Source organism: Propithecus coquereli, unplaced genomic scaffold (genome assembly GCF_000956105.1).
Source record: "Propithecus coquereli isolate 6110/MARCELLA unplaced genomic scaffold, Pcoq_1.0 Scaffold1, whole genome shotgun sequence".
In the NCBI taxonomy this organism is placed as follows: Eukaryota; Metazoa; Chordata; class Mammalia; order Primates; family Indriidae; genus Propithecus; species Propithecus coquereli.
In genome coordinates, this window is record NW_012133857.1 from 770,986 (window position 1) to 798,545 (window position 27,560).

General features: G+C 43.0%; 1 protein-coding gene across 1 annotated transcript; it reads right to left on the bottom strand.

The window, feature by feature from the left end:
- Positions 1-229: 229 nt before the first annotated feature.
- Positions 230-25,628, bottom strand: DCLK3 (doublecortin-like kinase 3). Its single transcript, XM_012651938.1, has 5 exons — positions 25,566-25,628; positions 23,370-25,246; positions 6,050-6,182; positions 3,242-3,409; positions 230-820 (listed from the first exon to the last, which is right to left on the bottom strand). Exons 2-5 carry the CDS (start codon positions 24,819-24,821, stop codon positions 627-629), a joined length of 1,947 nt encoding a protein of 648 aa, XP_012507392.1. The 5' UTR covers positions 24,822-25,246; positions 25,566-25,628; the 3' UTR covers positions 230-626.
- Between the last annotated feature and the right edge of the window lie 1,932 nt (positions 25,629-27,560).

Below are 27,560 nucleotides of genomic sequence, written 5' to 3' on the forward strand. Positions count from 1 at the left end.
CAAGAATGATTCAATGATTTCTTCTTTCCATTTTTCAGATTGAACCAAATCTGATTTTCAGTAAAACTGAAATGTTGAAGACCAAGGTTACCACACCCTAAATAAACAGATCTTGTCAATTAATCAAGTGTTCATCACAACTCCATTTAGTCAAATTGGCTTCAGGAGACATGTCTGAGCTCTCATCACCAGCATTAAGAAGTAATCAGAATACAGACTCACTTCTGTTATTCAGAGCAGGTTTTATTAACACAGAAAGACCACAATGCACCTTATTAATCTCGCAGGGGGAGTTTAGACCCTGGTAAGCACCACCCCTGTAGTACAACATGAATATGATTACAAAGAGAAAGCAAAACACATCATTATTACCAAAATTCCTCACTGATGATAATTCTTACCCAAAAAAAATGCATTAAAGGCTTCAAATATACAAATCTAAAAATATGTTACAACATTTAACATTAAAACTCAGTTTACTTTTGTAATATGCTTTAAAATATACTGAGTGTCTCTCTCTCTCTGATTCTCCAATTATGTGAAGAAACTCCTTTTATTGTTTTTCTCTCAAACTTTTGTCTGTCCTTGAGCAGAACTGGCAGCTGAACAGATGCCTGAGGTGGTGACTACAGTGTCTCCTCTGCAACCCTCTTGTGCTGGCTCCGGAAGTGGCCCTCGCTGCTGGCGGACACTTCCTTTTGTAGGTTCACCATGCCGGTCTTGCCGCCTGTTTCGATCCAGGGATGCTGAAGAACCTGGTGGGCTGTATAGCGCTTTTTGGGGTCCACCACCAGCAACCGGCTCACCAGATCTTTGGCAGCTATTGAAGTGAAAGAAGGGGAAACAGGCTCTTTTATGTTTTAGAGTAGCACAGGCCAATAGAACACGGGGGCATTCTGTGTCTGCACTACCCCCTTGTGACTACTGAGCATTTGACACCTGGCTAGTGAGACTGAGGGACTAAACTTTTATTTACTTTGAATTAATTTACATTTAAATTTAAATAGCTATGTGCGACCAGGAGCTACCATGTGGGACAGCACGGCTCTAGAGGATGCCTGTTCATTTCTCTAGAATCATGAAGCCAGGCCCACCCCTAACATCCACGGCACCCAGGGCAAGAGAACAAAGAATGAATAGAGGCCACATATCATATGTCTATACACTTCAAGGTTTTAAATGGAAACTAACAAGTTGTTAAATAAAATATGTTCAATCTTCCTAAGTCAATAAATATGCCTTCATGTTGACAATATTGAAAACCATGTGTAAAGAAATCTAAGGAGTAAATAGTGCAAATTCAAAATTAATTACATTGTCTGCCCAAAACCATGACTGATTCTAGAGAACTGTGGTGACAACTGGTTTCTCCCTAGCTTGCTGGCTCTCCCAGCCTGGCTCATTGAGCCTGTTCTTCAGTCACGCAAGAACTGTACAAGAAGAAAGCATCTACTTTTTTTTTAACCCTTATTGAGGGATGACTCTTGCTCAAGATCAGCTGCTCACTCACCAATCACCTCCTCCCCTACACCCATGTCTAACCACTTCTTAAGTATGGAAGCCACAGAGTTCTCCTGGCCCATCCAATTCAAGCTGGGCAAATTCTGCCCAAAAGTAATCCAATCCCACCCTGACCATCATCACTCCTTCAGGGTCTCAAAGGACCCAGAGGCTGGAAGACTAGTTTAAGTTGAGAATTCTCAGATTCTCATGTATGAGTATGGACAACTGCATACCCTAGCCAACATGTCCAAGTTCTGTCTCCACCCTCCCAACAGCTGCTCCTTGGCTACCCTTTGGCACAGTGGGAAGAGGCTGGGAAGAGGTCTCGTGAACCTTGGAAATGGGCTCGGGCCATGTGGACAGGGAATTCAGGGGTCCTAATGAAGTGGCCTAGAAGAGGGGACCTGGACTCTAGAGTGCACATCACCTTGGCCCCATAGTCTTCGTACTCTGTAGGGAGAGGTGTGACCAGAGCAGAATCCTCTTAAGGCCTGGGGCCCAGGAAAGGCCACCTATGCCCAAATCTAAAGACAGTGCTGCATAAAACTTCCTTTATTTTTTTTTGAGCTAGGGTCTCTCTCTGTCACTCAGGCTGGAGTACAGTGGCATCATCATAGCTCACAGCAACCTCAAACTCCTGGGCTGAAGAGATCCTCCTGATTCAGCATCCCCGAGAAGCTGAGACCATACGCATGTGCTACCACGCCCAGCTAATTTCTTTATTTTTTGCAGAGATGGGGTCTTGCTACATTGCCCAGGCTGGTCTCAAACTCCTGGCCCCAAGGGATCCTCCCACCTTGGCCTCCCAAAGTGTTGGGATTACAGTCATGAGCCACCACACCCAGCTTAGAATTTTCTAAAATGACTTTTAGTCCTTCAGTTCCTCAGTTGCCACTGCCTTGATCAGCTCAAGACCCTGACTCTACGTATGGCAAGCCACCCACTTACTACTTTATTTAAGAGGGGGAAAAAAATTTTCCTTCCCTCATCCCCCAATCCCAGGAAGGGGTTAGAAGCTGGGGAAGGAGGTGGTTCAATAGCTACTCTTAAATGGCATGTTTAGGGGAAGTTGAAAAGAAAAAAAGTTATCACTCCTATTCAACTTTTTAAGCTAAGGACTCAAAGACCCCAAATCCCCAATTATCTAGTTCTCAATTTTCCAAGGGCAGTGAGTAGTACAAACAAATCAGTAGAGACAAGGGGAAGATTTCATTTGGAATCAAATGGAATCAAATGGAATTGAGGATCTAAAGGGAGGAGAATCACGCATCCTTCTAGGTCACTAAACAGTAACTGGGGCCTTCACCTCAACCTTGCAGAGCCCTGTGCTCCAAGTATGCCCCTACAGGACCTCTCATTATGCATGCATAAAATAAGCGTTTTCAGTCTGTTCCATTCAGACACACTTTTGTATATAAGAAAGCCTTTCTCTTTCCAAATAAGAGTTATAATGTTTCTGATATTTTTCAGTTCTGGGATTCCTTAATTGTCTTAAGGAAAAGCACTTGGTCACTACAACTGGTGGTTAGACTTTTTTTATTAAATCTCAAAGCAAGTTATGTTTTTGGAGTGCTGCATAAATCTACACGAAGCTGAGGAAGTAAAGGATGAGACATGACAGGTTAACAGCCTAATTCCACGCCGGGCACTGTGGCGGGGGGGTCCCCTGCATACCCTATTCACATCCAACCTGAAAAACCTGCCCCTCCTCTCCTGCATCGGGAACCCCAAATCTCACCATCGGAGATACTGTCCCAGTACGGGGGGAGGAACTCGAAGTGGCCCAGCTGGATGATGTTAAAGAGCTCGTCCTGGTCCCTCTCTGGGCTGCGGAAGGGGGGGAAGCCGCACAGTAGAATGTAGAGGATGACGCCCGCAGCCCACATGTCCACCTCCAGTCCATAACCTGCACAAACAGAGGCAGAGATACAAGTGCGCCTGCAACCAAGTGGGGTCAAATGTGATGAAATAAATGACGCAGTACTGTGGTTCTAAATAGATCTAAGTCACAGAGGACCTCAGCTCTCAGTAACGAAGAGCCGCTTCCAAACACATGAGTGGCCTTCACTGGCAAACCACAGCTTGCCTTGTGGCCAACTCCTAAAAATGAGGGGTCTACACCAATATTACTCAAAGTTTGGTGCATGGACCACTGCCACTTTGTGATCTTTTATTACTGGTCTGTGATAAAAATAAGCACAGAAATTGAAAGCAAGCATTTGGAAACTCTTGTAGCAATTTGTCATGACTGTGACACTCAAATGCATGATCGGTGGACACATCTCGATGAACAGGGCACAGAGCAGTTCAGGCATTGTCAAACACACACGGTGAGTCACATGTGGGACGAGGTGTGTTCTAGTCACATGCAGCAGGACCATGTACAGGGCCACACTGGATTGGAAATTTTAAAACCTGGCCCTTCCCCAGAGATAGTTTGAGAAGCCCTGATCTACACCAGCAGTTTCTGTTTCCTATCTATTCATTGCCTTCTCTCTTATTTAAAAAATATCACTTACTATCTTTTTAAATGATTATTAAAAGACTGATGTTTACTTGCTGTATCCCCTCTGTGTGCACACATGAGCACATACACACACGGAGACAAGTATGCTTTTTTAAACAAAGACAAGATCACATCATATATATTTTATACACTATTTAATGTAAAAAAAATTCTCACAGACATGATTTCTAATAGCTGTTAGTATTCTCTTTACATATTGAATTCCTGTGTTGTAATTTAAGTTTCTAATTTTTTAACAGCTGTGAGGAACTTTCTGATGAACATCCCTATATATGAAATATTTGTGCACATCGCTGATTATATTCTTAAATAACTTTCTAGAAATGAAATGCACGAAGTAATATATGGTAAAAGTTTTTGATACATATTACCCAATCATTCTCTTAAAAGTTCTAACAGCAATATATACACTTTCAAACACTTCCTAACATTTGACATTTAGGAAAGAAAAACACTTGGCAGCTTTAATTTGGAAGTTAGATATTCATTATTAAGCCCCCCAAGTAAGTTTGTCAAAACACAAATCAGCAGGAAAATATTAAAAGAATAAGTCAGTAATGACCCCTTTTGGCAAATGTTAATGGCCTTTTCTTAGTTCTCAACCATCTTTCACTCTTGGGAGGGACTGACTTTTGCTGGGCCTCCCCATCCTCTTGAAATTGTCCCCTTGGCCTCTTTGACATTGCACTTTCCAGATCCTCCCTCTGGACTGCTGCATCCTCTTCTGATCCCACCCCTTCCTTCCTTCATCCTCAAACTCTTCATCTTCTTCAAGAATTTGTCCTCAGCTGCTCTTGAATTTGTCCTCAGCTGCTCTTGCTGCCACCACAAAGGAGCTCATTACCTCACCAGCTCTGTTGTGTAGTCTCAAAATTACATGCTCAGCCCAGGGCTTCACCTCCTTGCCAACTGGACAACTGCATGTATCTATCCTGATATCTCCATGAAGTTCAAAAATTAACTCACCCCGTCCTCCACCTCCCAAAAGAGCTTTCCTTTCCAACGCCCTATTTTAGTTGGTGCTACCACAAATGTGTGCCTTCCCCAAGAGTTCATGTTGCCTATTTGCTTTCCTTCTTCTCTTGTCCAGTTCCTCAATGCTTCCATTTACATGTGCACAGTCCCTCTGAATTATGCTGGCCACACCAAGTCTGAACATCTCTGCCCAGCCTTCCTATTTGTGGGGAATCTAGGCTCAATCTAACCAACCAACTTGTGCTTCTCTCCAGTTCACGGAAGCTAGTCTTCTCAATGTTTCTACCATCCGACCTCATACATGATCTCATATGTTCTCATCTCCTCATCTTAGTTTTCTTGATGCTCCTGCTGCCAGGAAACTATCCCTCCCTTCCTCCCAACCAGCAACCCTACAACCCAAAGCTTCCCCATCTTACCTAGGGTGGGTAGACTGATTTCTCCTGAGGTGTCACAGCAGTCAAATATTCATGTATATTGAGCCATAAAATAATTATTATTTCCTTTCTATACATTTTATAGACTATGTCCCTAAAACAGTTCATTGTATCCTCACACAATATACAAATAGGAAATAAATATTCATGAATTTTGAAATGGGATCCCCTTTAAATGCAAGGTTGGTGAAGGAATTTTTAAACCAATTACCATAAGGACTGCTTCAATCTTCTCCCATCAGAGGTTGCCTTGCATCAGTGGCACAAAGGGCCTTGCTTGCTTGAGTTCCTCACCCAATTCTCTACCATCTTTCATCTCACTGTCCTGCCCACATACACACACAGACACGCACAAAGACACACACACACACATACATACACGTGCCAATCTGTCTTCTGTAACAAGGGCAGCCCTGTTAAGGAAACGACTGCCATGCTTTGGTCAAGGAAGCCTGCTTCGAATATTTTCATTAAAGTCCAAGCCCAAGCCTTAGTGCCAACTCTCTGAAATCTCTCACTGTTCCATATTTCAAAGTATTAAATATTAAAAATAAAACATCTGATAGTAAGTGAGCTAGAATCCCACAGATCCATATGTAACACTTACCCTTCTCAGAAAGAATTTCGGGAGCTACGTAAGTCGGAGTACCACATACGGTAAATATGGGTCTCACCACATGCTTGGCAAGCCCAAAATCGGCCAATTTCAAGGTGGTGGATTTGTCCTCATTTCGCTGAACCTGTAAGAGACCAAAATCCCCCAAACCCCAAAACCGTAATGAGAACAAAGAAGGAATACTGATGAAACAACAAGCGTGCAAGGTCAAGATAAGCAAACAATAAACCTATATGAGCTTATAGTGTAGCACAATGCTGACAAATCCAACTTTACTTCAGTGACAAGTGCTCACATTTGCAACTAAAGAACGAATGAGTTAGATTTACTGTGACCAATATGGTAGCACCATATTGTCATAAGTGGCTATTTAAATGTATAAATTAAAATTAAACCAAAAATTCAGTTTCTCAGCTGCAGTAGGCACATTTCAAGTGCTCAATGGCCACCCGTGGCTTATGGATACCATATTAGACAACACGGATAGAGAACATTTCCATCATTGCAGAAAGTTCAACTGGACAACATTGAGTTAGAACAAGGATAAACGATAGTTTGAGCACAGACTAGCTTAATGAGAACTAGAAAATGCCTGAGTAGTGCAAAGGCAGGGCAGAGGGGAAAAAAGAAAGTAAAAAAACTGGAAATTAAAATGAAGACATAGACTAATAATCAGGAGAGGGGTGTTAAATACAGGCCCTAATTGGGAGGAATGGGGGATTTAGAATTAAACAGGCCAGGAGTCTTTGAACACTTTTAGCTCCAAGACTGCAACTGAATGGGCTTGGGGGTGATAATTTCCAGCAAATAGGCTTATGTCAAGAGTTCCATTCAATGTTTGTAATCTACCTAGCAAAGTGTTAGCCCTAGGGGGACCAATAGTCCCAGTTTGCCTCAGAATTCCACCAGGTTTTAGAGAAGGGTAGAATTAGTCATTTTTTAAAAGAGAAAAAAGATGCAGCTACCTTCAGTCTGAATGAATACAGAGACTCAACTCTCTCCCCTGTCCCCATCAAAACGTATCCCACCGGAGTCTCACTCCTTCAAACAAGTCCAGTGACTGACTGGCTTTCTAATGTCCAGTAAAATAATTCCCATTGCCAAGTTAGTATGTCCTGTCCTCCTGCACCCCCAAGGTATGTGCATATAAGATGATGATTGTTAGGAAAAGTTGGGTCTTAACCTGTAAGAGATGATTCTCAAGAGGTAGGCAAGCATAGCAAGCATTTAGGTCACTATGCAAGAAATAATAAAACTAAAGGTATGTTATATTTCACATGAAACAAGAATTAAACAAGCGAACAATGAAGGGGCAAACCCAGCATATCGTGCAGCAAGTAAAAGATGCATTGGTACCCCATGCCATGGAAGCGGTTTTCCACTTTGGGGAGAGGTTAAATAATCGGGCACAAATCAAACTCTGGCCTCCTTCAATACTAGCTACCCCTCACAGGTAAGATCTAAGAACAACTGTTCAGTACGTCATCATACAAGCTGATTGCCCAGACTAAAGGTGAACTAAGCAGTTAATCAGACCATTACCTGAAAAGTTACTTGGGCAAACCTGGACAATCTTTTCCAAGTAAGAGACTCGTTGGTGCCACCCCAGCTAGAGGAGAATTTATCAACTCGACTGCAGGTACGCACCATCACACCTCTACTGGAACTGGACAAAGGTTCCCAACGCTGCTAGCAGCATGTGGGGGCAGGCAGCAATGGGGGGCTTGTGCCCCATCAAAGCCGAGAACGGCAGGGGGAGCAGCCATGCTCCCAGTCTCTCCAGGCCAGAATAAGTTCTCCACACCTGCTTTGGTTCCTGCCAGTGAGCTTACATCTCTGTAAGCAGCACGTATTTTTTTTTTTTTTTTTTTTTTTGAGACAAAGTCTCACTGTGTTGCCCGGGCTACAGTGCCGTGGCATCAGCCTAGCTCGCAGCAACCTCAAACTCCTGGGCTCAAGCCATCCTTCTGCCTCAGCCTCCCAAGTAGCTGGGACTACAGGCATGCGCCACCATGCCCGGCTAATTTTTTCTATATATTTTTAGTTGTCCAATTAATTTCTTTCTATTTTTAGTAGAGACGGGGTCTCGCTCTTGCTCAGGCTGATTTCGAACTCCTGAGCTCAAACAATCCACCCGCCTCGGCCTCCCAGAGAGCTAGGATAACAGGCGTGAGCCACCGCGCCCGGACAGCAGCATGTATCTTAAATATTGAGCCTGAGTCACCACCAGACAATCTAATCAATGTCTCTGTAATTAACCTAACCAAATGAAAAGCCATAAATTTAGAACTAAAATGAAATTCTGTTTGATATGGATACAGAGACAGACATAGCCCAAAAGGGGACCAAAGGGGTAATTATCAGAATAATTTAGACTAGAAAATCTAGTTTGGAAGGGAAGGAAAACAAAATAGTGTGGTGTCTAGAATTACCAGATGGATTATCTACATTAATCACATTTGCTGGGTAATTTCTGAAAAAAATATGTCCCTCACAAATATGTGTAAATATTCCCAACCAAAATGATCAGCATTAAAAGCATTTGGCTGATTTAATACACCAAAGTAAGATGTATATTCCTATCACAAAACAACTGAAACATTCCCTTCCTCATGGAAACCCCCAATTCCAAAATGTGGCTCCATTGAGGCAGCAGCAGATTCAATGTTTTGGAAACTCAGGCTTTTACTTTGAAATTTTATCATGTTAAATGTCCAGATACTGATGGATATATTTTCAAAATGCCAAATCTGTCTTTAAATTATTTTACGAGCTGTCTAAAAATATATTATGCCTCCTCTTGCCTCGTCATGGTTCAGCTTTTCTCTTTGAGTCTCTTGTTGAGTTAGCAACAATCACACGAGCAGAACCCAGGGTGTTTAAGGTCAGTGGTGTCATTTGTCCCTTCCAGAAAGTGGCTCCAAACTGTTCAGTGTTTTTAATTCTTCTGTCTCCAGCTTCTGTTGTCAGGAATTGTTTAATATTCTTCAGTGTTACCATTTATTTCACCTACATAAGCAGCTTAATTACCTTTAAGGGCATACACTGCATGAGTTTTTCGGTTTATTTTTTTCAACAGGCACCTCACATTTTTGTCTTTAGAACAGTTCCTATCTTAATCTTTGAAATTAAGTGATTGATGTTCTCCTGGAATGATTCTTCCTCCTAGAATCTGTGGAACTTCTGAGACCATCAAATTCAAACCTCCACCCAAATAGAAAACTTGTCTAAAACATCTTCCTACCAGCCTGTCATTCATGCCTGAATGACATCGCAAAATGAAAGACTCCACAACTTCATGCAGTAGTCCATCCCAGCTTAACTTGTGAGGAGATCCACCTCTATGTTGATTCGGAATTCCACCCCCATCCCTGTTTTCTAAATCTGCCCTCTGGAGTGTCCCTGACTAAGGACACATCCCCCCAAGAGATGGGAAACAAGCAACAAAATCCCCAGCTTGCTTTCTGGCTCCTGCAAGTTAGCATCTGCGATGGTTAACTGTAAGTAGCTTGAGTGGATTAAGAATACCTAGAGCTGGCAAAGCAACACTGGGGGTGTGGGGTGAGGGTGTTTCCAGAGGAGACTGGCCTGTGAGTCTGAGTGGACCAAGCAGGGAAGATCTGCCCTCAGTGTGAGCAAGGCAGCATCCAACTGGCTGGGGGCCCAAATAGAACAATAACAGAGAACAAGCAAACTGCTCTCTCTCTCTCTCTCTCTCTCTCTCTCTCTCCCCCCAAACCCCACCTCCCTGGAACTGGGATATACTCTTCTCATCCTTGGCCATCAGAACTCCAGGTTCTCTGGCCTTTGGAGTCCAGGAATTATACTAGTGGCCCCCCGGGTTCTCAGGCCTTCAGACTTGGGCTAAACCACGCTACTGGTATCCCAGGGTCTCCAGCTTGCAGACAGTTGTGGGACTTCTCAGCCTCCATAATCATGTGAACCAGTTCCCCGAGTGAATCCCCTCTCATATATTAATCTCTATAAATATATCTACTGTTGGTTCTGTCTCTCTGGAGAATCCTGACTGATAAACAGCATCTAAGGATCCTCCAACTAATCCTGACCTGGGCTCCTGACCATCACCCTCTCTCACTCCTTCCTACTCTAAGTGCAGCCCCCGGACCAGCACCATCAGCATCACCTGGGAGATTGTTAAGCATCTCAGCCGCCCCAGATCCATAGAACCAGAATGTGCATTTCTACAAGATCCCAGAGTGATATGTGTACACAGTAAAGTTCTGGATGGTCTCCATGTCATCAATGTCTCTTTTGACAAAGAATGCCCAGAACTAAACATCACACACCAGGTGTCATTTGATGAGGGCAGTGGACCTCAGGACTGTCGGCTGACCAGGCACTGGGTAGCCATCAAGGCAGCCAAAGAATCCGTTAAACGGTCCACTTCGATGTCCCAAACTCAGAAGGCCTTCCCAGGCCTGCCCAGGTTGTACTGGGAGGCCCACCTCTACCCACCCTGCACAACGTCTCACCTGCCCTCACACCACAACTCCCTGCCTCTGTCTTCCCGTCTATCTAAACTTGCCATTCTGGGCCGTGTTCCTGCTGGGGCTCTGTTTTCCTCTGTTCTCTAACCGAAAAGGTGTAAAGAGATTACTTTACACAGCACTGTAATGACTTATCTGTCTGCATCCATCACTCCCTTCTCCAGCCACACCAAAGTGTCCTGCTTTGAATCCAGGTGATCTATATTATTTATGTCAGCATGCAGATAACATCTGGATAATCTCAAAGCTTTCAAGAGGAATTTTTCTTTATTTTTCTGAACAATTAGCTTCTATTCTCTCCTTCAATGGTGCCTCAATTGAAAAGTGATCTTGCAATTTTCACCTCTAAACAGAAGATGGCAGCAGAACACAGCCCAAACAATGAGTGGCTCCCCTAAGAAAAATTAAGAAACAGGTAAACCTTATTTATCTTTGTCAACTTCTTTTTTGAGACAGGGTCTTGTACTGTTGCCCGGACTAGAGAGCAGTGGCAAGATCACAGCTCATTACAACCTCAAACTCCTGGACTCAAGCAATTCTCTTTTCTCAGCCTCCCAAGTAGCTGGGACTACGGGCATACACTACTATATCCCGCTATTTTTTTTTTTTATTTTTTGTAATGATGGGGTCTCATTATGTTGCTCAGGCTGGTCTCCAACTCCTGTCCTCAAGTGATCCTCCCATCTTGGTCTCCCAAAGTGTTAGGATTACAGGCATGAGCCACCATGCCCAGCCGCCAACTTCTTACTTGATCCTTCATGATTCTTCGTACTTTTTCCCTCCAAGATCCATTTTCAACTGGCTAGCAGGATTGAAATAATCTTAGAAAACCAATTCACATTAAAATGTGAATACCTAAAATTAGTTTATGTTTCAATAGCAAAAGATACCATAATACCAAAGAATGCTGAAAAAATCAGTAGGGACAAAGTCTTCCCTGGGAAGACTGTCACATGACATGTCTATGATATGTCTTTGGTGTCTATATATCACACCAGCTTTTTTCTGCTTAATTAACACCCAATATTCATTCAACACATATTAATGAGATGCCTACTATGTGCCAGGCACTGTCCTAGATATTAGGTATAGAGTAGTAAATGAAACAGATAAAATCCTTTCTCTTATGAGACCTCCTTTTTATTAATAAACAATATTCAAATAAATATATAATGTCACACAGTGAAAAGTATTATAGAAAAGTAAAAGTGGTATGAAGGCTATGTTGTCTAGTACAGTATCCACAAACCACATGTGGCTATTTATTTTTAAATGAAATTTAAAGTTTAGTTCCTCAGAGCTCTCTGGGAGGCTGAGGCGGGAGGATTGCTTGAGCTCAGGAGTTCGAGACCAGCCTGTGCAAGAGCAAGACCCCGTCTCTACTAAAATAAAAAATAGAAAAATTAGCTGGGCATAATGGAGTAGCTGTAGTTCCAGCTACTCAGGAGGCTGAGGCAGGAGGATTGCTTGAATCCAGGAGTTTGAGGTTACTGTGAGCTAGGTTGACACCATGGCACTCTGCTCAGGGCAACAGAGTAAGACTCTGTCTCAAAAACAACAACAACAAAAAAAACAAGTTTAGTTCCTCAGACACCAAAGATTCGTTTCAAGTGCTCACGTGACTAGGGGCTACCATATTGTCCAGTGCACATACAGGATATTTCCATCATTACAGAATATTCTATCCAGGACAACGCTGGCACAGTGGCAGGGGTTGGTATTTTAAATGGAGTGGTCAAGGAAGTACTCACGAGGAAGTAACATTCGAAAGAAAGGTGAGCCATATTTAGACGTGAGGAGTGAGTCTTCAGGGGGAGGAAACAGCAAGTGCAAAGGCGCAGGGACATGCTTGGCACAATACCAGAGAGGAAGAGGGGTCAGGGGTAGATTGAATGAGGAGGAGAGTGGTTGGAGACGAGCTTTGAAAGGAAGACAGAGCCCACATCATGTAGGACCTTCTAGGCCATGGAAATGGACTTGGCTTTTCTCGGATTCTGACTGTAGCAGGAAGCCAATAGCTCCGAGCAGGTAAGTCACTATGATGCACTGTCTTTTTAACCCAGTGTCTGGTTCACAGGTGGCCACCCCAGCTGACAAAGGAATGGACATTGGACTGTAGATGTTTCCTAGGTCAAATCTGATAGCCTCATATTTAGCAGTACACTTTACATCACCCCTTAGTGCCCTGACCAGATGAGCATCTCAAACTCAAGATGCTGAAAACTGGTTTCACCCTGACCCTGTCCTCTCCCAGAGTTCCCCAACACAGAGAATGGCTCCGTCATCACATAAAGATACTGCCGTATCTCCCAACTTAAAAAACACAACCCTCGTTTTCTCTACATCCCCCTTCAGGTAATGCTACATTTGTATGATCTCCTTCACAAACGCAGACATACACACACACACACACATCCTTGAAAGAGGTGTATAGACATGCCATCCACAGCGTTCCACCTTCCATTCTCTCCTGAACTCAGTCAGACTCTCATCCCTGTAACTACACTGAAACTGCCCTCCTCCATCAGAAAAATGAGGCCACAACTGACCCAGCTGCAGGTCAGAAACATCGGTCATTCCCCGCCAACCTCGCAGTCCTCTCTTTCGTCATCTACCACATTTAATCTATCTGCAAATCTTGTTTTTACCATTATAACAACCACTTCTCCCCATCTCTATTGCAACCCCCAAGACCAAGTCACTGTCATCTCTTGCTGGGACCATGGCAGCAGGCTCCCCACTCCTTACCCTCTCCCTCCCCTCACATAAAGCCTAACATATGGGACTTCTGGAAGAAGATGAAATGGAACCCGTGGGTTTCACGTTACTACAGTTAGACAACTAAACCTTAGACTTGGAAACTTGTTCAGGAGATTAACTGAGCTGCTTCCTCAGCCTAAGGGCATTTGAAAACACCCTTAAAGAGTTTTTAAAAATTTAATCCTAGATCCTCAAATGGCTCACAAAAATACACTCTTAGAGAAGCGATAACACACATGAACACAGGCATTGAGAGGACTGTATGGCTGTTATTTTCCTTTACTAAACGGCCTGAACTTCTGACTCCTTGGGGAAATGAAGTCAGTTTTAGAAGATATTCACCAAGTTTGATAAATACGAATCATGCTTGACAGTTGCCTTTGTTGTTGATAATTTACTGCAGACAGTAATTTATCAGACATCTATCCTTTTAGGTGGCTATTTCTATTAACGTATGCCCCGGCCATCAAGACAAAATGGGACTCCTCATTGCTAACTGAGGTGTTCCAAGTTAAAACAGAGCCAGGCTGCCATGGCTGGGTGAGGTAGTGGTCATATCCTCTGTTTTCTCAAAAAGATGTTGCAAAAGTATCACAGGACCTCCTTTCTACAATCAAGCCAAACAAGTCCCTATTCTCAGTGCCAGGATAAACTATGCCCAGAAATCCTCCTCCTCCTACACCACCAGCTATTTGAAAGAAACATCTGATAAAGACTTCTGATTTGGGACTTCAAAACCAACCAATCAGGGCTCACCTGCCCAGGCCAATCAGGGCTCAGCTGTATCAACCAGTCGGGGCTCAGATGTATCAGCCAATCAGAACTCAGCTGCACTGATCAATCAGAACTGAGTTTCAATCCTTCATTTGCATAAACAGACCTGATTGGGAACCTGGGCAGGACCCTGATATAAAACTTGTCTCTTTGTTCTCTGGAATGTACTTTCATTTTACACCAAAGGCTGCCTCCCCCTGGTTTGCAAACTGTTCACTAGAATAAAGTCTCTTTCCTCCAAATTCCTTTTTGGAGAACTTCTGTTCACATTCTAAAAGAAATTAACAGGAAAAAAAAATGTTCAATCATCAAGATAACCCAATATGTAGAATTTTGAAGACTAAGAAATTCCCAAAACCTCTCTGGCTACATAAGCAAACTCTGGACAATATGTAGGTTCACTGAATGTACAGATACTATTATTGTCCTGGAAATTGCTGAAATGGATACTGGGAGCCACTTTCACTTAATATAAACCAAAGTTATAACTGCAATGTCTTGACAAGAATACACCCTGTGGTTTTCAAGAGGAGTTCTATCTCTTACATAACAGTATTCTCACTGACTTGATCAAAATTGGCCAATGATCTAAAGGCCTGTATCACTGGACTTTTTCTTTAGCAATTTCATGTTATTGCTAAAATCTACATTTCTTCATTTTATTAAGTATAACTTAAGATGTGCTTCATAGTTGTTATCAATTTTTTAAAACTAATGTGACTGATGTATAAATGCATTCATGAATACTTGGACCATTAATGAGAAGTCATGGACACCTCTTGTCTTAGAAGCTAAGGAGTAAAGAGGTTGAAATTAGATCTGGTATAAGAGAAGTCTTGCTGATCAGGAAGAATAATGCATTACAGAATCACCGATTCACACACTATAATCAGTGAGTCCCCTCTTGTTTATCAAAGTAGAAGTGGAAAAAGAACTTAGGGAATTCACAACAACAAAATGATTGAATAGGTTTACTGCAGAGGGGGAATGGGCAGGGAGTGTGTCTGGCCACTTTTTATCCTTCTAGATTTTCCTTGCCACCCTTGGGGACACCAGTCACTGCCCTGTCCTAGTCATATTCAATAGTTAAGTATCTAAACAAGTCTGCCTCTTCCTATAACCAACACAAGGCCAGAAAGAGGGTACAGCCTCTGTCCTTGATCAAGCTATTACTAGTCCCCACAACCCCCACCACCATCTCTCCTGGATTCTAAAGGTCCCTCCTCCATGCACTCCAGAGCTATAGCACCTGGGTTGGGGACAGTCAGGGAACTGGGGAAATGAGTTTCCTCTATGCAAGCTGAGATGCAACAGCCTGCCCATCCATCTCATTCCTTTTAACCCTGTTTCTAGAGGAGGAACGTATCTTTCTCTTCCCCTTATTGTGGGAGAGATTTTCTCAAATGACCCTGCTCATATATGATATCTTCTCAGTCTCTTCCCCCACCCTGCTCAACCAGCTTTCTTTGCCGGATGTGATCACTCTGCCATTGACTATAAATAACCTGGCCTGTGCCCTTCCCACTCTGTGTGAGCTGGATTGATCATCATCACTTCTCCAGCTCCTGGTTGCTTCCTCCCCTCCTTCCCCAGGGCCCAGCCAACAACACCCAGCATATTCCAACCCCTCCAAGGGAGCACCTACTGGCAGAAAAAGCAATTAACACTGATATTTCTGCAAGCTGGAAATTCTTGTAATTAAAACTTCTTTTGCAAGATCTCAGGAGTCTAAATAATCCTAAGGGAAGAAAAGCACTAGCATCTTACCAGGAAATGGGATCAGTAGACATAGATGAACTCAGTAATACAGGCCCAAAATTTTACTCTAGGGCCCAATTATCAGATATAAATATTTCTGTTGATTAAAACAACATGATAAGCTTACCATATTCATTACGGGGCTTTAGCACATTCAGAAAGTCTCTGAAAGTAGCAACAGTTACAATCAGCCGTGTAATCAAGTTAGTTCTGACATAATCACTTTCCTAAGCTTAGCAAAGACAGGTCTTAATAGAGACAGTAGTCACCCATTCAAGGCAGAAACAATTAGTTTGACAATACAAAGCTCAAAACAAGTGCAAAACACTAAATTAAAGGCAACCGAATAACATTAATTGATGGAAAGCAGTCATATTTATTAATATTAAATCTTAGAAGACAAAACAAATTTGCAATATAATTATATCAGCAAGTTTAGAGATGATATCTTTCTAAACCCAGACAACGAGTTAATTGTCAAATCCAACATTATCTCTATCTCTGTCTGAAAAACCAAAAAGCATTGACATTAGATAGCATTTAGACTTCTGACATAAAAATATGAACTTTATTCACCTAGAGAAAGGACAAACATGTTTTATAAATGTGACAAACCTATTAATATTTTGATAAATTCAAGCTGACAAATTATCCACAGGAGGGCAAATATATCAACCTATTTCTCAAAAGATGGCTCAAATATGTAGCTTTTTGCAGTTTCTGAAGAAAGAATACCACCACAAAGAAAGTTTTTTATTTGAAAAAAAATGGGCTTTCTTCAAAATCAGAAAAGAGAAAAAGGTCTACATATCAATTAGGAATAACACCAATAAACAACAATTCATATATTTATTTATTTTTTTGCCTCAACATCTCCAAGTGAACAACTCATGTATTTAGACTGAAAATTATAGCTACTCTGTAGTTTCTCTCTCTCCCTCTCTCTCTCTTTCTCTCTCTCTCTCTCTCTCTCTCTCTCTCTCTCTCACACACACACAAACACACACACACACACACACACACACTTCATTGCCCCAAAGCACTCAAAGTACATTATCTACTGACATTTAAATCCATGAAGAATTACTAAATGATTTTTCAGAGGCAATTAGCTCTGAATATAAACATATTCTTTGCAGTTTTTCCACTTCCTCAAACAAACTTCTCTATGCAATCTAAAACGGTGCTAACTCTCTCCATTTCAAAAATCACTGAGAAGGAAGTCCCTTCACACAAGTGAGAGCCTCAAGACTGTTTCCAGGACCTTGCTAGAAAATGCAAGCTAAGCTAACTGTCTCCAAAAGGAAACAATCCTACAGGGTAAATGATCTCATTCCACATATCTGAGAACTTGTATAACTGTTATAATGTTTTAGTAGGCACATGCCTGAAATGTTCAGCACATGGGACCTACCCAGGCCTCTAATCAGAATCTCTCCTCCTCAGACAACTCGGTGAAAACAGCAGAGCTGTTAAAGAACACTGCTCTGTTGCAATTCCAAAGTGTCCATAACAAAGAGTGTGCAGCACATAGCACATGGAAAACACTTGGGCTCAGACTCAAAAAGTGAGCAAAGAAAGGACAAGGACACCCAACTAATGCAAAAATGAAATTTTCCAAAGAGAGAATTATGTGATGACAATGCAGATCACTCAGGCAACCAGTCAAATTGTTTCTTCAATTTTATGAATTTTGGCAAAAACAAGGTTGCAGATAATTAGTGGTCAACATAGACCTCATTTCCCCAGATAGTTAGCTTTACTCACTCAGTGTCTCACCCTGTTTGTGGGAGCAGTTTACAGACAGGTGAATGCACAGGGATTGTGTTTTCAGGCAGGGTCTACAGCCATGGAAATTAAAGGAAACAAGCTAAATCCCTGCCCTCCACACCCTAAAAAATATGGCTCATTGAAATCGTCTCCATTCACTATTGCTGCATTGGCAGCAGTCTGGCTTTGAATGTTTACCCATGATATCCACCTTGATATCAGGCATATTTTTAATGTCATAATAGTTAATGGTAGCTGCCACTGATGGAATGTTTGCTATTTCCCTGGCAGCAAGCTACAGTCTTTATGCATTCATCCAATTAATATTTATTAAATGTCTACCATGTGATAGAACTATTCTAGGTTTCATGGTACAGTCTGAATAAAACAAAGTCCCTGCTGTCACGAAACTTTCAGTAAGAGGAAAAGGAAGACAGAAAAGTAAATACATTAATAGAATGTATCACATAGTGATTGGGACTACAAAGAAGAAGGTGGGGTGAAGACGCCAAAGGGTCATAGAGTGAGGTATGCTGTCCTGACAAAAACCATGAGATGGGGAACACACTTGTAGTCAAACGAATTGGGTTTACTGCGGGGAGGTAGCTAAGCTCCCAGCAAAAAACCGGGTCCCTTTGGTAGAGTTGCAAGGGATAAGAAAATAACAGAGAAAAATGGAAAATGGAAGAAATAAAAGAATACACAGAGACAAAGATATAGTTTTATAAGTTTATAAAGATTATAGGCAAAGCGGTATCTCAGGGGGCCTAGACCTTCTCCGTGGGTCTCAAAAAGCCCCGAATGAGGTCTTACGTGGTAACTTATAGGGAATAGTGAATAACTGCCAGGGGTAACAGATTTACATAACAGCAGGTAGTTCCTCTCAGGTTAACAGATTTTCAAAAGGTTTCTACAGATTCTTTAACTCATTCTATCTAGGTGAGCAAACGGTTACAAAATCTTTCAAAGGTTAACTTCTAAGTTCTAAGGTAAGTTTATCACTTAACAGAGGGGTTAAACAGAGATATGTTGGCTCCATATTTATTAGGTTATTATGAATGGAGACAGGTAGTCTAGAGTGTTAAAACAAGAGCTTTGCTTTTAGCCATTCGGGAAGCTGTCTGTTCCGGGGGGCACTCCATTGTCAGCTCTCAGTCTGTAGTTTTTAACAGATTCACTTTGCTTTATAAAGCAAATCCAAACCTTTAGGTCTGAGAAACGAGGTGCCTTGTGGGATACAGCCGCTACTGTCTTTCAGAGACGCTCTTCCGAGTGTAACAGCATTTGAAATGCAAACCAACACGTTCACATATTCCTTCAGGGCAAAGCTCTGCAAAACTCCTAAGACAAATCCTGTCTGCAAACACGTTTAATATTAATTCATGGAGCAACAGTTTACTGACTCACTGCAACAAGGAAGAACACATAGCTTTGGTATCTGGACAGCAAAGTAAGAGGGTTTTTAAAGGACTTATTATAAGATTGGGATGTGTTAGGTGATTTGGGGAAGGGTTCGAGAAAGCAAGATTTTGTTCTGGATTGGACAGTGTCAGCACATGGGGGTAATTCTAAAATTGGGTATCCTAACAATTCTTATGTGAAGGTGGGAAGAATGGAACAAGGCAGTCATTCATAGTAGCCAAATGGTGGATATGTGGCCATATTTGTGGCTTGAACAGTATTCTTATTTTTATTTGCACTTGGACATTATTATAAAGGGGTTTTGCTTTTGCCTTGATCTATCATGGTCACACAGTGGCCTTATCTGATGTTGGTGATCTGTGACATTGTTTATTCTCAACAGGAGAATGCCATCGCTGAGACATGAATGCCAAGCCAACTCCCAGCTGTCAGAGGATGCTCTTCTCTTTCCTATGCTCAATCTGCCCTCTATCTTCCAAGATAGGTGCTATTACCATTTCTCTTTTATAAATGAGGAAACTAAGGCACAGAGAAGTGAAGGACTATATAAGCAACTAAGAAAGCCAGGATTCAAACCCAGGTTATCTCACTCAGGAGCCAGTCTCTTAGGCAGACACTCCACACAGTCCCCTGCAGTGCCGTGCCTTTTGAATTCCAGGGCAAAGTGTTATCTTCAAAAGGACTACAAGAGTATCTCAGTAGGAGCGTGTGGATGGTGGGAGCAAAGCCTAGAAGAGAAGCTGGACCAGCAGTCACGCCAGTACCTAGGCCGGAGGATGTGCAAATTCTCAAGAAATTAAGTCCACATGGTCGTCATCATCAAGGCAGAAGTATTTTTCTCCCAGGGATGAGGAAACATTTTCCATTTTTTAAAATTGGAAGGTTTATTTTCCAGTAATTTAGTCAAAACCAATTTATGGCTAGAGGAAAAAAATGGCCAACTAGCGATATCGCTTGTGGGACTGCCCCAGCATGAAAGTAGGATATCAGATAAAGGAAAGGGGAGGAGAGATACAACTCAGGTGTGGATCGCAGCAAAAGGTGACAGAGCCTGCCAGGAACCTCGTGGAGGAAAGTCACAAAGCAGAGAAGAAGATAAAGAAGAGAAGATATCGGCAAGGATCAAACCCAGAGAGGCTCGGAGACGTGTGAAAGGGTATGCAGGGGTGTTCCCCTCTACCCCCTACACACCTTCGGTGCCCAGCAGGCCACCAAGTTTCCCTTTCCCACCCCCCACGAACCCAGGCATGCTGGCAAACATGGAATAGTGGGAAGAATTTGCATGATCCAGGAGCTTGGACAGTGTGTGGGGTGTTCCCCTCCTAGGAGAGTGACATGAGAGACCAGAGAACCAGTTTTGTCCAATTCAGATGCTTCCTTCCCCGCCCCTCCCCTATCCACTCAATGGGCAAAGCGGTTTCAGCCAAGATTTGGGCTAGCAGCTGCCTGCCCCCAGCAGGTATATGCTACAGACTGAGGTTCTCATGGAGTGTAGGACCCATACCTTTCCCCCTGGGGTCCTGCAGTGGTCACAGGGGGCCCAATTTGGAAGCTCCCTGCCTACTAGCATTTCAGGTGGTTGCACACCAACAGGTCAGACAAGCAGGCCAGACCCAGTGTCCTCCAGACCCAAGCGGGTTGCTGGGGGACACGGGGAGGTCTAGGAGCTGGACTCAGGAGGCAAGGAAGCCCGTATGGACAGAACAGAAAGGAGAGTGCTATGGAGTTCCCAGAGGCAGCATTCTGGGAGAGTACCCCATACCCCCAGAGGAGAACCCCCATATTGGATTACAGTGTGTCATCTGGAGAGGAAGAACTCAGCCCTGATACCCACAGCAACCAAACGCTATGCACTCAGGCATGTGGGCTGACTGAGAGTTGTGGCCCCTCCCCCCACTCATTACAACCGGGTGAGCAATTTGAATCAGAATTTAGTGAGCAGCCACTTCTCTCCAGCGGGCATGTACTCCAGGCTGAGGTCTCCACAGAGAGTGGGACCCACGCCTCTTCCCTTGAGGAGGGGTAGTGGACAAGGGGTGCCCAAACTAGGAGCACCCTGTCCACCAGCATTGCACAAAGATGCACACTACTGGGTCAAACAGGTAGCCCAGGAACTGGAACCAGACAAGGTTGCCCACTGTCACCACTTCTATTCAATATAAAGCTAGAAGTCCTAGCCAGAGCAATCAGGCAAGAGAAAGAAATTAAGGGTATCCAAATGGGGAAAGAGAAGGTCAAACTATCGCTTTTTGCAGACAACATGATCTTGTACCTAGAAAACCCCAAAGATTCCACTGAGACTCCTGGAATTGATAAATAAATTCAGCCAAGTTTCTTGTTACAAAATCAATGTACACAAATCAGTAGCATTCCCACAGTCCAATAACAGTGAAGCTGAAAATCAAATTAAAGACTTAATACAATTCACAATAGCTACAAAGAAAATAAAATACCTAGGAATATACTTAACCAAGGAGGTGAAAGATCTCCATAAAGAGAACTACAAAACACTGAGGAAAGAAATCACAGATGATCCAAACAAGTGAAAATATAAATCATGCTCATGGGTTGGTAGATCAACATTGTTAAAATGTCCATACTACCCAAAGTGATTTACAGATTGATTTTCAATGCAATCCCCATCAAAAAACCAATGTCATATTTCACAGACCTAGAAAAAAATAATTCTACACTTCATGTGTAACCAGAAAAGACCCCAAGTAGCCAAAGCAATCTTAAGGAAAAATAACAAATTGGGAGGCATCACATTACCAGACTTCAAACTATACTACAAGGCTATAGTAACCAAAACAGCATAGTATTGGCACAAAAATAGAGACATAGATCAATGGAATAGAACAGAAAACCCACTATCCACTTACAGTCATCTGATCTTTGACAAAACAAACAATAGTATACACTGGGGAAAAGAATCCCTATGCAATAAATGGTTTGAGGAAAATTGGACAGCCACATACAGAAGAATGAGACAAGATCCATATCCCTCACCACTTAACAAAAATTAATTCAAGATGGATAAAGGGCTTAAATGTAAGACATGAAACCATAAGAATTCTAGAAGAAAATGTTGGAAAAACTCTTCTAGATATAGGCCTAGGCAAAGAATTTATGAAGATGACCCCATTGGCAATCACAGCAACAACAAAAATAAATAAATGGGACTTCATCAAATTAAAAAGCTTCTGCACAGCCAAAGAAGTAATTAACAGAACAAATAGACAACCTGCAGAATGGGAGAAAATATTTATAAGCTATATATCCAATAAAGGATTAATAAACAGAATCTACAAAGAACTCAAACAAATCAGCAAGAAAAAATCAAAAAAGTGGGCAAAAGACATGAACAGAAGCTTTTCAAAAGAAGAAAGATAAATGGCCAATAAACATATGAAAAAATGCTCAACATCACTAATTATCAGGGAAATGCAAATTAAAACCACAATGATACTTCACCTTACTCCAGTCAGAATGGCTTTTATTAAAAAGTCCAAAAACAATAGATTTTGCCATGGATGCAGACAGAAAAGAATGCTTATACACTGTTGGGGGGACTGCAAATTAGTACAACCTCTATGGAAAAAGCATGGAGGTTCCTCAAAGAACTAGAAGTAAACCTACCATTTGATCCAGAAATCCCACTACTAGGTATTTACCCAAAGGAAAAGAAGTCATTTTATCAAAAAGACACCTGCACTCAAATGTTTATCACAGCACAATTCACTATTGCTAAGAGGTGGAATCAACCCAAATGTCCACCAATTCATGAGTGCATTAACAAAATGTATACCATGGAATACTACTCAACTGTGAAGAAGGATGACTTAATGCTTTTTGTAACAATTTGAATGGAACTGGAGACCATTATCCTAAGTGAAGTATGTGAAGAATGGAAAAACAAACACCATATGTACTCACTATTAAATTGGAACCAACCGATGAGCACACATGTGCATAAAAGGGCAGTAAAACTCAATGGAAATTAACTGGGTTGAGGGGAACGGGTCAAAACCTACCTAATGGGTACAATGAGCACTATCTGTGTGATGGGCACACTTAAAACCCTGACTCAAGCATTATAAAAGCAATCCATATAGCCAAAAACATTTGTACCCCTGTAATAACTTGAAATTTAAAAAACCATTTATGAACTATAATGAAAGTTTTAAATACTGGAATAAGTATGTTAATATTAAGGTAATGTTCTAGGATGTAAAGGCGACAGTATGAAGCAATTAATATTTATTTTAGCCAACATTTTTAAAACACCCTCTTCCATAGCATCAAAAATCACAGCTTACCAAAAGGTTTTCTGGCTTGAGGTCCCGGTGGACGATGCTCTTGTCGTGCATGTGGACAAGAGCCTTACATAAGTCCATGATCATGAGCGCAGCGTCGGGCTCGGGGAACTTCACACTTTCTATGATGGCATCGAAAAGGTCCCCGCCCGACACGTACTCGAGGATCAGGTAGGTCTCCGTTTCCGTTTCGTAGACTTCGTGCAGCTTCACGATGTTAGGGTGGGAGAGGCTCCGGATAATCAGGATCTCACTGTCAACCATGTCCTCCTTGCCCTTGAGCCGGGCCTTGTCAATGATCTTCATGGCGTAGGCCTGCCTGGTGGCGCGGTGCCTGCACTCCTTCACCACCGCGAAGTTCCCGTCGCCGAGCACGCGGCCGGTCTCGTAGTGCTTCCCCACGTCAGCAGCCAGGATGCCCGCGGGCCGCGGCCTCCGGCAGCCCGGCCGCTCCGGCCGGCTCTCTTCCAGCCTTGGCTTGGGCTCCTTTTCCGCCCTCGCAGGCTGGTCGTCTCTGAGAGCCGTCTTTCTCCCCGATGACGCCCCCGGCTTTTTCTCCTTCTCTGCCTCCTTCTCCTCCCCCCGGGTCCTGGGGAGCCTCTCGGCATCAGCCTGGCGCTCTCTCAGGAGCCAGCTGCCATGCTTGCTCCTGCAAACGTGCCTGGAGTCTTTCTTCACTTCCCGCGACCCCTCCTCTGTGACTGGTAGGACTTCCCCGAGGTCCTTCTTGGCCCTGGCTGCCCCCTGAGGATGGCTTTCCTGACCCTGCGGGTCTCTGTCCTCTTTCTTGTCCGTGCTCTTGCTGGATCTCCTCAGTTCTTGAGTGGGGTTCCTGGGGCTGCTCCTGTGGCTGTCACCCTTCCACCCTTCCTCCTCACCCACAGGGTTTGCCTCGGGAGACCTCCTGCAGCTCCTCGTCCTCACGAGCTTCTCCACATCATACCTTGGGCACTTCCCCATGTCCAGCTCACTGGTCCCCAGGGAGAGCCTCTCCCTCTGCAGGCTCTGCTGGAGCTCCCTCTCTCTCTTGCACTTCTCACATCTGATAATCTCACCGGAGGTTTTTTCAATCTCCACCCCCAGGTGCTTCTCTCCCTTTGCATGCCTCTCCTCCAGAGTGGCTTCCCCGGGCAGCTTGCTGCCGGGTTCAGGCTCCTGTTTCCCCCTCACCCACTTCTTCTGGGCCCTTGCCCTGTCTTCCAGCGCCAGCTCCACGGGGGTCTTCCCCTGGTGCCTGATGACCATCTTGCACCCTGCAGCCTCACTGCAGCTCTTGGCAGTCTCGGACTCCCCACAGCGGTGTTCCCCTTTTGGAGCCTTGCTATAAAGCCTGCTCCTCAGCCGTGGAGAAGGGACGCGGCTGTGCTGAGTCAATGTTAGCGCACGGGTTTTGTTGGGGTATAGTTCTTCTATAGCCACCTGAATGCTCTTCAGTGTCAACGGTTCTTTGCCCATGGCTATGAAAGCATCCCCTTCCCTGAAGAAATCAGAGACGCTCCTGATTTCCTTGCCCTTGAGGTTAAACAGTTTCCTCACGCGATCATTCTTCCATCTTGGAAAGCCCAAGGCTTCTGAGATGTCCGCTAAGAGCTGCTCGAACGTCTGCACTGACCGCCTGTTGAGAAGCAGGGTGATCTTACGGAGGGGCTGCCCCCCTAGCTTCACCACAGTCACGACCCTGGGCTTCAGCGGGCTGTTCTCGGCATGGGCTGAGTGATGGTCATTCTGAGGGCTAAACAAGGGCACGACGGGGCTGCGCAGCCCCAGGAATGGTTTCTCTAGATTCCCTCCGCCAGCAGGCAACCAGGAGCCTTGCAGCTTCCTCTCTGTGATTCTCGAACTTAAATACTTTAGAGAATGGTCACATAGGCCTCGATGTCCTGCAACAGGAAAAGGACAACAGAGTATTAGTCAAGAGGGATTCAGAGAGCCCTTGGCCTGCACCAAAACTTTACCATTACAGTTTATAAGTGTGATCTCTGAGGGTCTGTTTGAAATGATGGAGCCTTTATATTAACATTTTAGGTCTAATCCCCAGTCTCATCTATAAGACACCAGGAGTGCAGAACAGTCAGCATTGGGCCTACAGTGGCTCCTCTAGGCCTCGCAGGAACCCCAGGATGGGCCACACCTTGGAAGCCTCCTCAGGGTGGGGCCAGACTCTGTGAACACAGCTCCAGTACTCCATAGTGAAATGACCTTCAAGGATCTACAGCGGTGATAGAGGTGCAAGGTTTGCTGCCCAGGAAACACCAACAAGAGAAAGGAACATTCTGAAACTTCGTAAAACCCAAATCTTACCCAGATCTTTGCCAAAAACAGTTTCTTTAGCTTGACTTTCAACTCACTCGAGGTGAGGCAGTATGGGAAGAGGTTATGATCACAGACAGGGTTTGAGACAGATCTGGATTTTAATCCTGGCATGGCCACTGACTATTTATGTGAACTTGGGCAAATTATTTGCATTTTAGTTTTTTCATCTACAACGTAGGAATGATACATCTTCCTCCCAGGGTTTTTGTGAAGAATAAATGATAAAATGATTACGATTCACTTAACAGAGTGCTTGACACACAGTAAAGGTACAGTAATTGCCTGCTATTAACACTGTCCTATGATCTTAATATCTATTTTGAATTATAATTTCATTTTGTCAGTAGCATAATCTATTGATAAAGTAGAAGTCTACTGTGCACAGCTTCACCTGACATCACAGGAACTGATAGGCCCATGTAATATCGGAGATCTTTCTCAAAGCTCTGACTGAGATTCTCTTGCTTTAGAGGTTAGCAAAGGTGTTGAAGGAGGTTTCAATCTAGGTAAAGAAATTTCCTTCTCCAGATGGTGTTTTTTCCTACTTATTGAAAAACGAAAAGAAACCAAGGTCATGTTCAGAGCTTAAATAATGAGAATATACATGAATAAAACAAACTTTGTATTTCCCGATTGACTATACCCAGCCAGAAAAGTAGGTGAGACAAAAGTGGTTTAATTTCCTCAATTCCTGTCCAGGTCAGGAAAGGAAATTGGAAAACAGAATGTGTAACCCAGTGAAACCATGAGGGTTGGCTGAGAATTATTAAAGTTACCCAACAGGATCCATATGTCATATCCTACATGTAGGAATCTGCTGTTTATGCTTCCTTTAAAAAGAATTTTAAAATAATTATTTATAAGTGTATTTGAATCAACTGTAGCAGAAATGCTAGTTGTTCCAGGATGGGCATTTTGGCCCAGCATATCTACACAGAACATTTTTTTTTTTTTAATTACAACATACAATCTGTTCTGAGATGATTCCATCTAGACGCAGGTGTCAGATGAGATGACAAAGTAGTGGCTGGTACTGATCTTCCCACATGCCACAAATTTATGAGCTCAACAATCAAATTTACAGTTAAATTATTTGTTTATGGGCATGTGTTATCCCTTTTCTTCTCACAGTCTAATCTCTCTGACTCCATTTTTGTCTCAGATAGTTGATGATGAGAGAAAGAGATCTCCAGCAGTAATACTAGTTTGTATCTCCTGCACCCTCACTCCCCCACCCACCCAAGCCTTACCATATAGTAAGGCCTAAGACCCACATCTATCCCCAAACCTTCCCTGTCCTCACAAGTTCACAATGATAGCTCCCTCCTCTGAAGCCCTGCTTATTCATTAAACCAAGAATTTAGCACAAATGCTTGAGACTCAAGCTAGCACAGGGGTGCAAAACACCTGGTCTTGCCTGCTGCATATCTTGGCTAATTGTTACTTCATCTTAGTAGGTGTAAATATTCTCCCTCTCAATTAAACTGTAAGCTCTCCAAAGCCAGAGACCATGGATTATGCAAACCCCACTCTTCTGCCCTAATACAGAAAGTAAGCACTCAAGATTTGGGGAACAAGTTCCCAACTCTAACATCAAACAGGAATATCTAGTCTCAGTCTTCCAGCTCTCACCATAAATAATGTAGTTACTATTTTCAGCACCAGTAGACATCACACAACAGACCTTGTAAATAAATAAGTGAGGTGAAAAGAAAACATGATCATAGACATCCATTTACCACTGGAAATTTGCCAAAGTAGCATTTATAAAGAATGACTAATACAGGTAGGAGAGAGCAGTACATTGCTTCAGAGTTGAGAAAGCTTTGTTTTAGAATTGTGAAAAGAAAACTGAATGTGGGGTTAGAAGACCTCATTTAA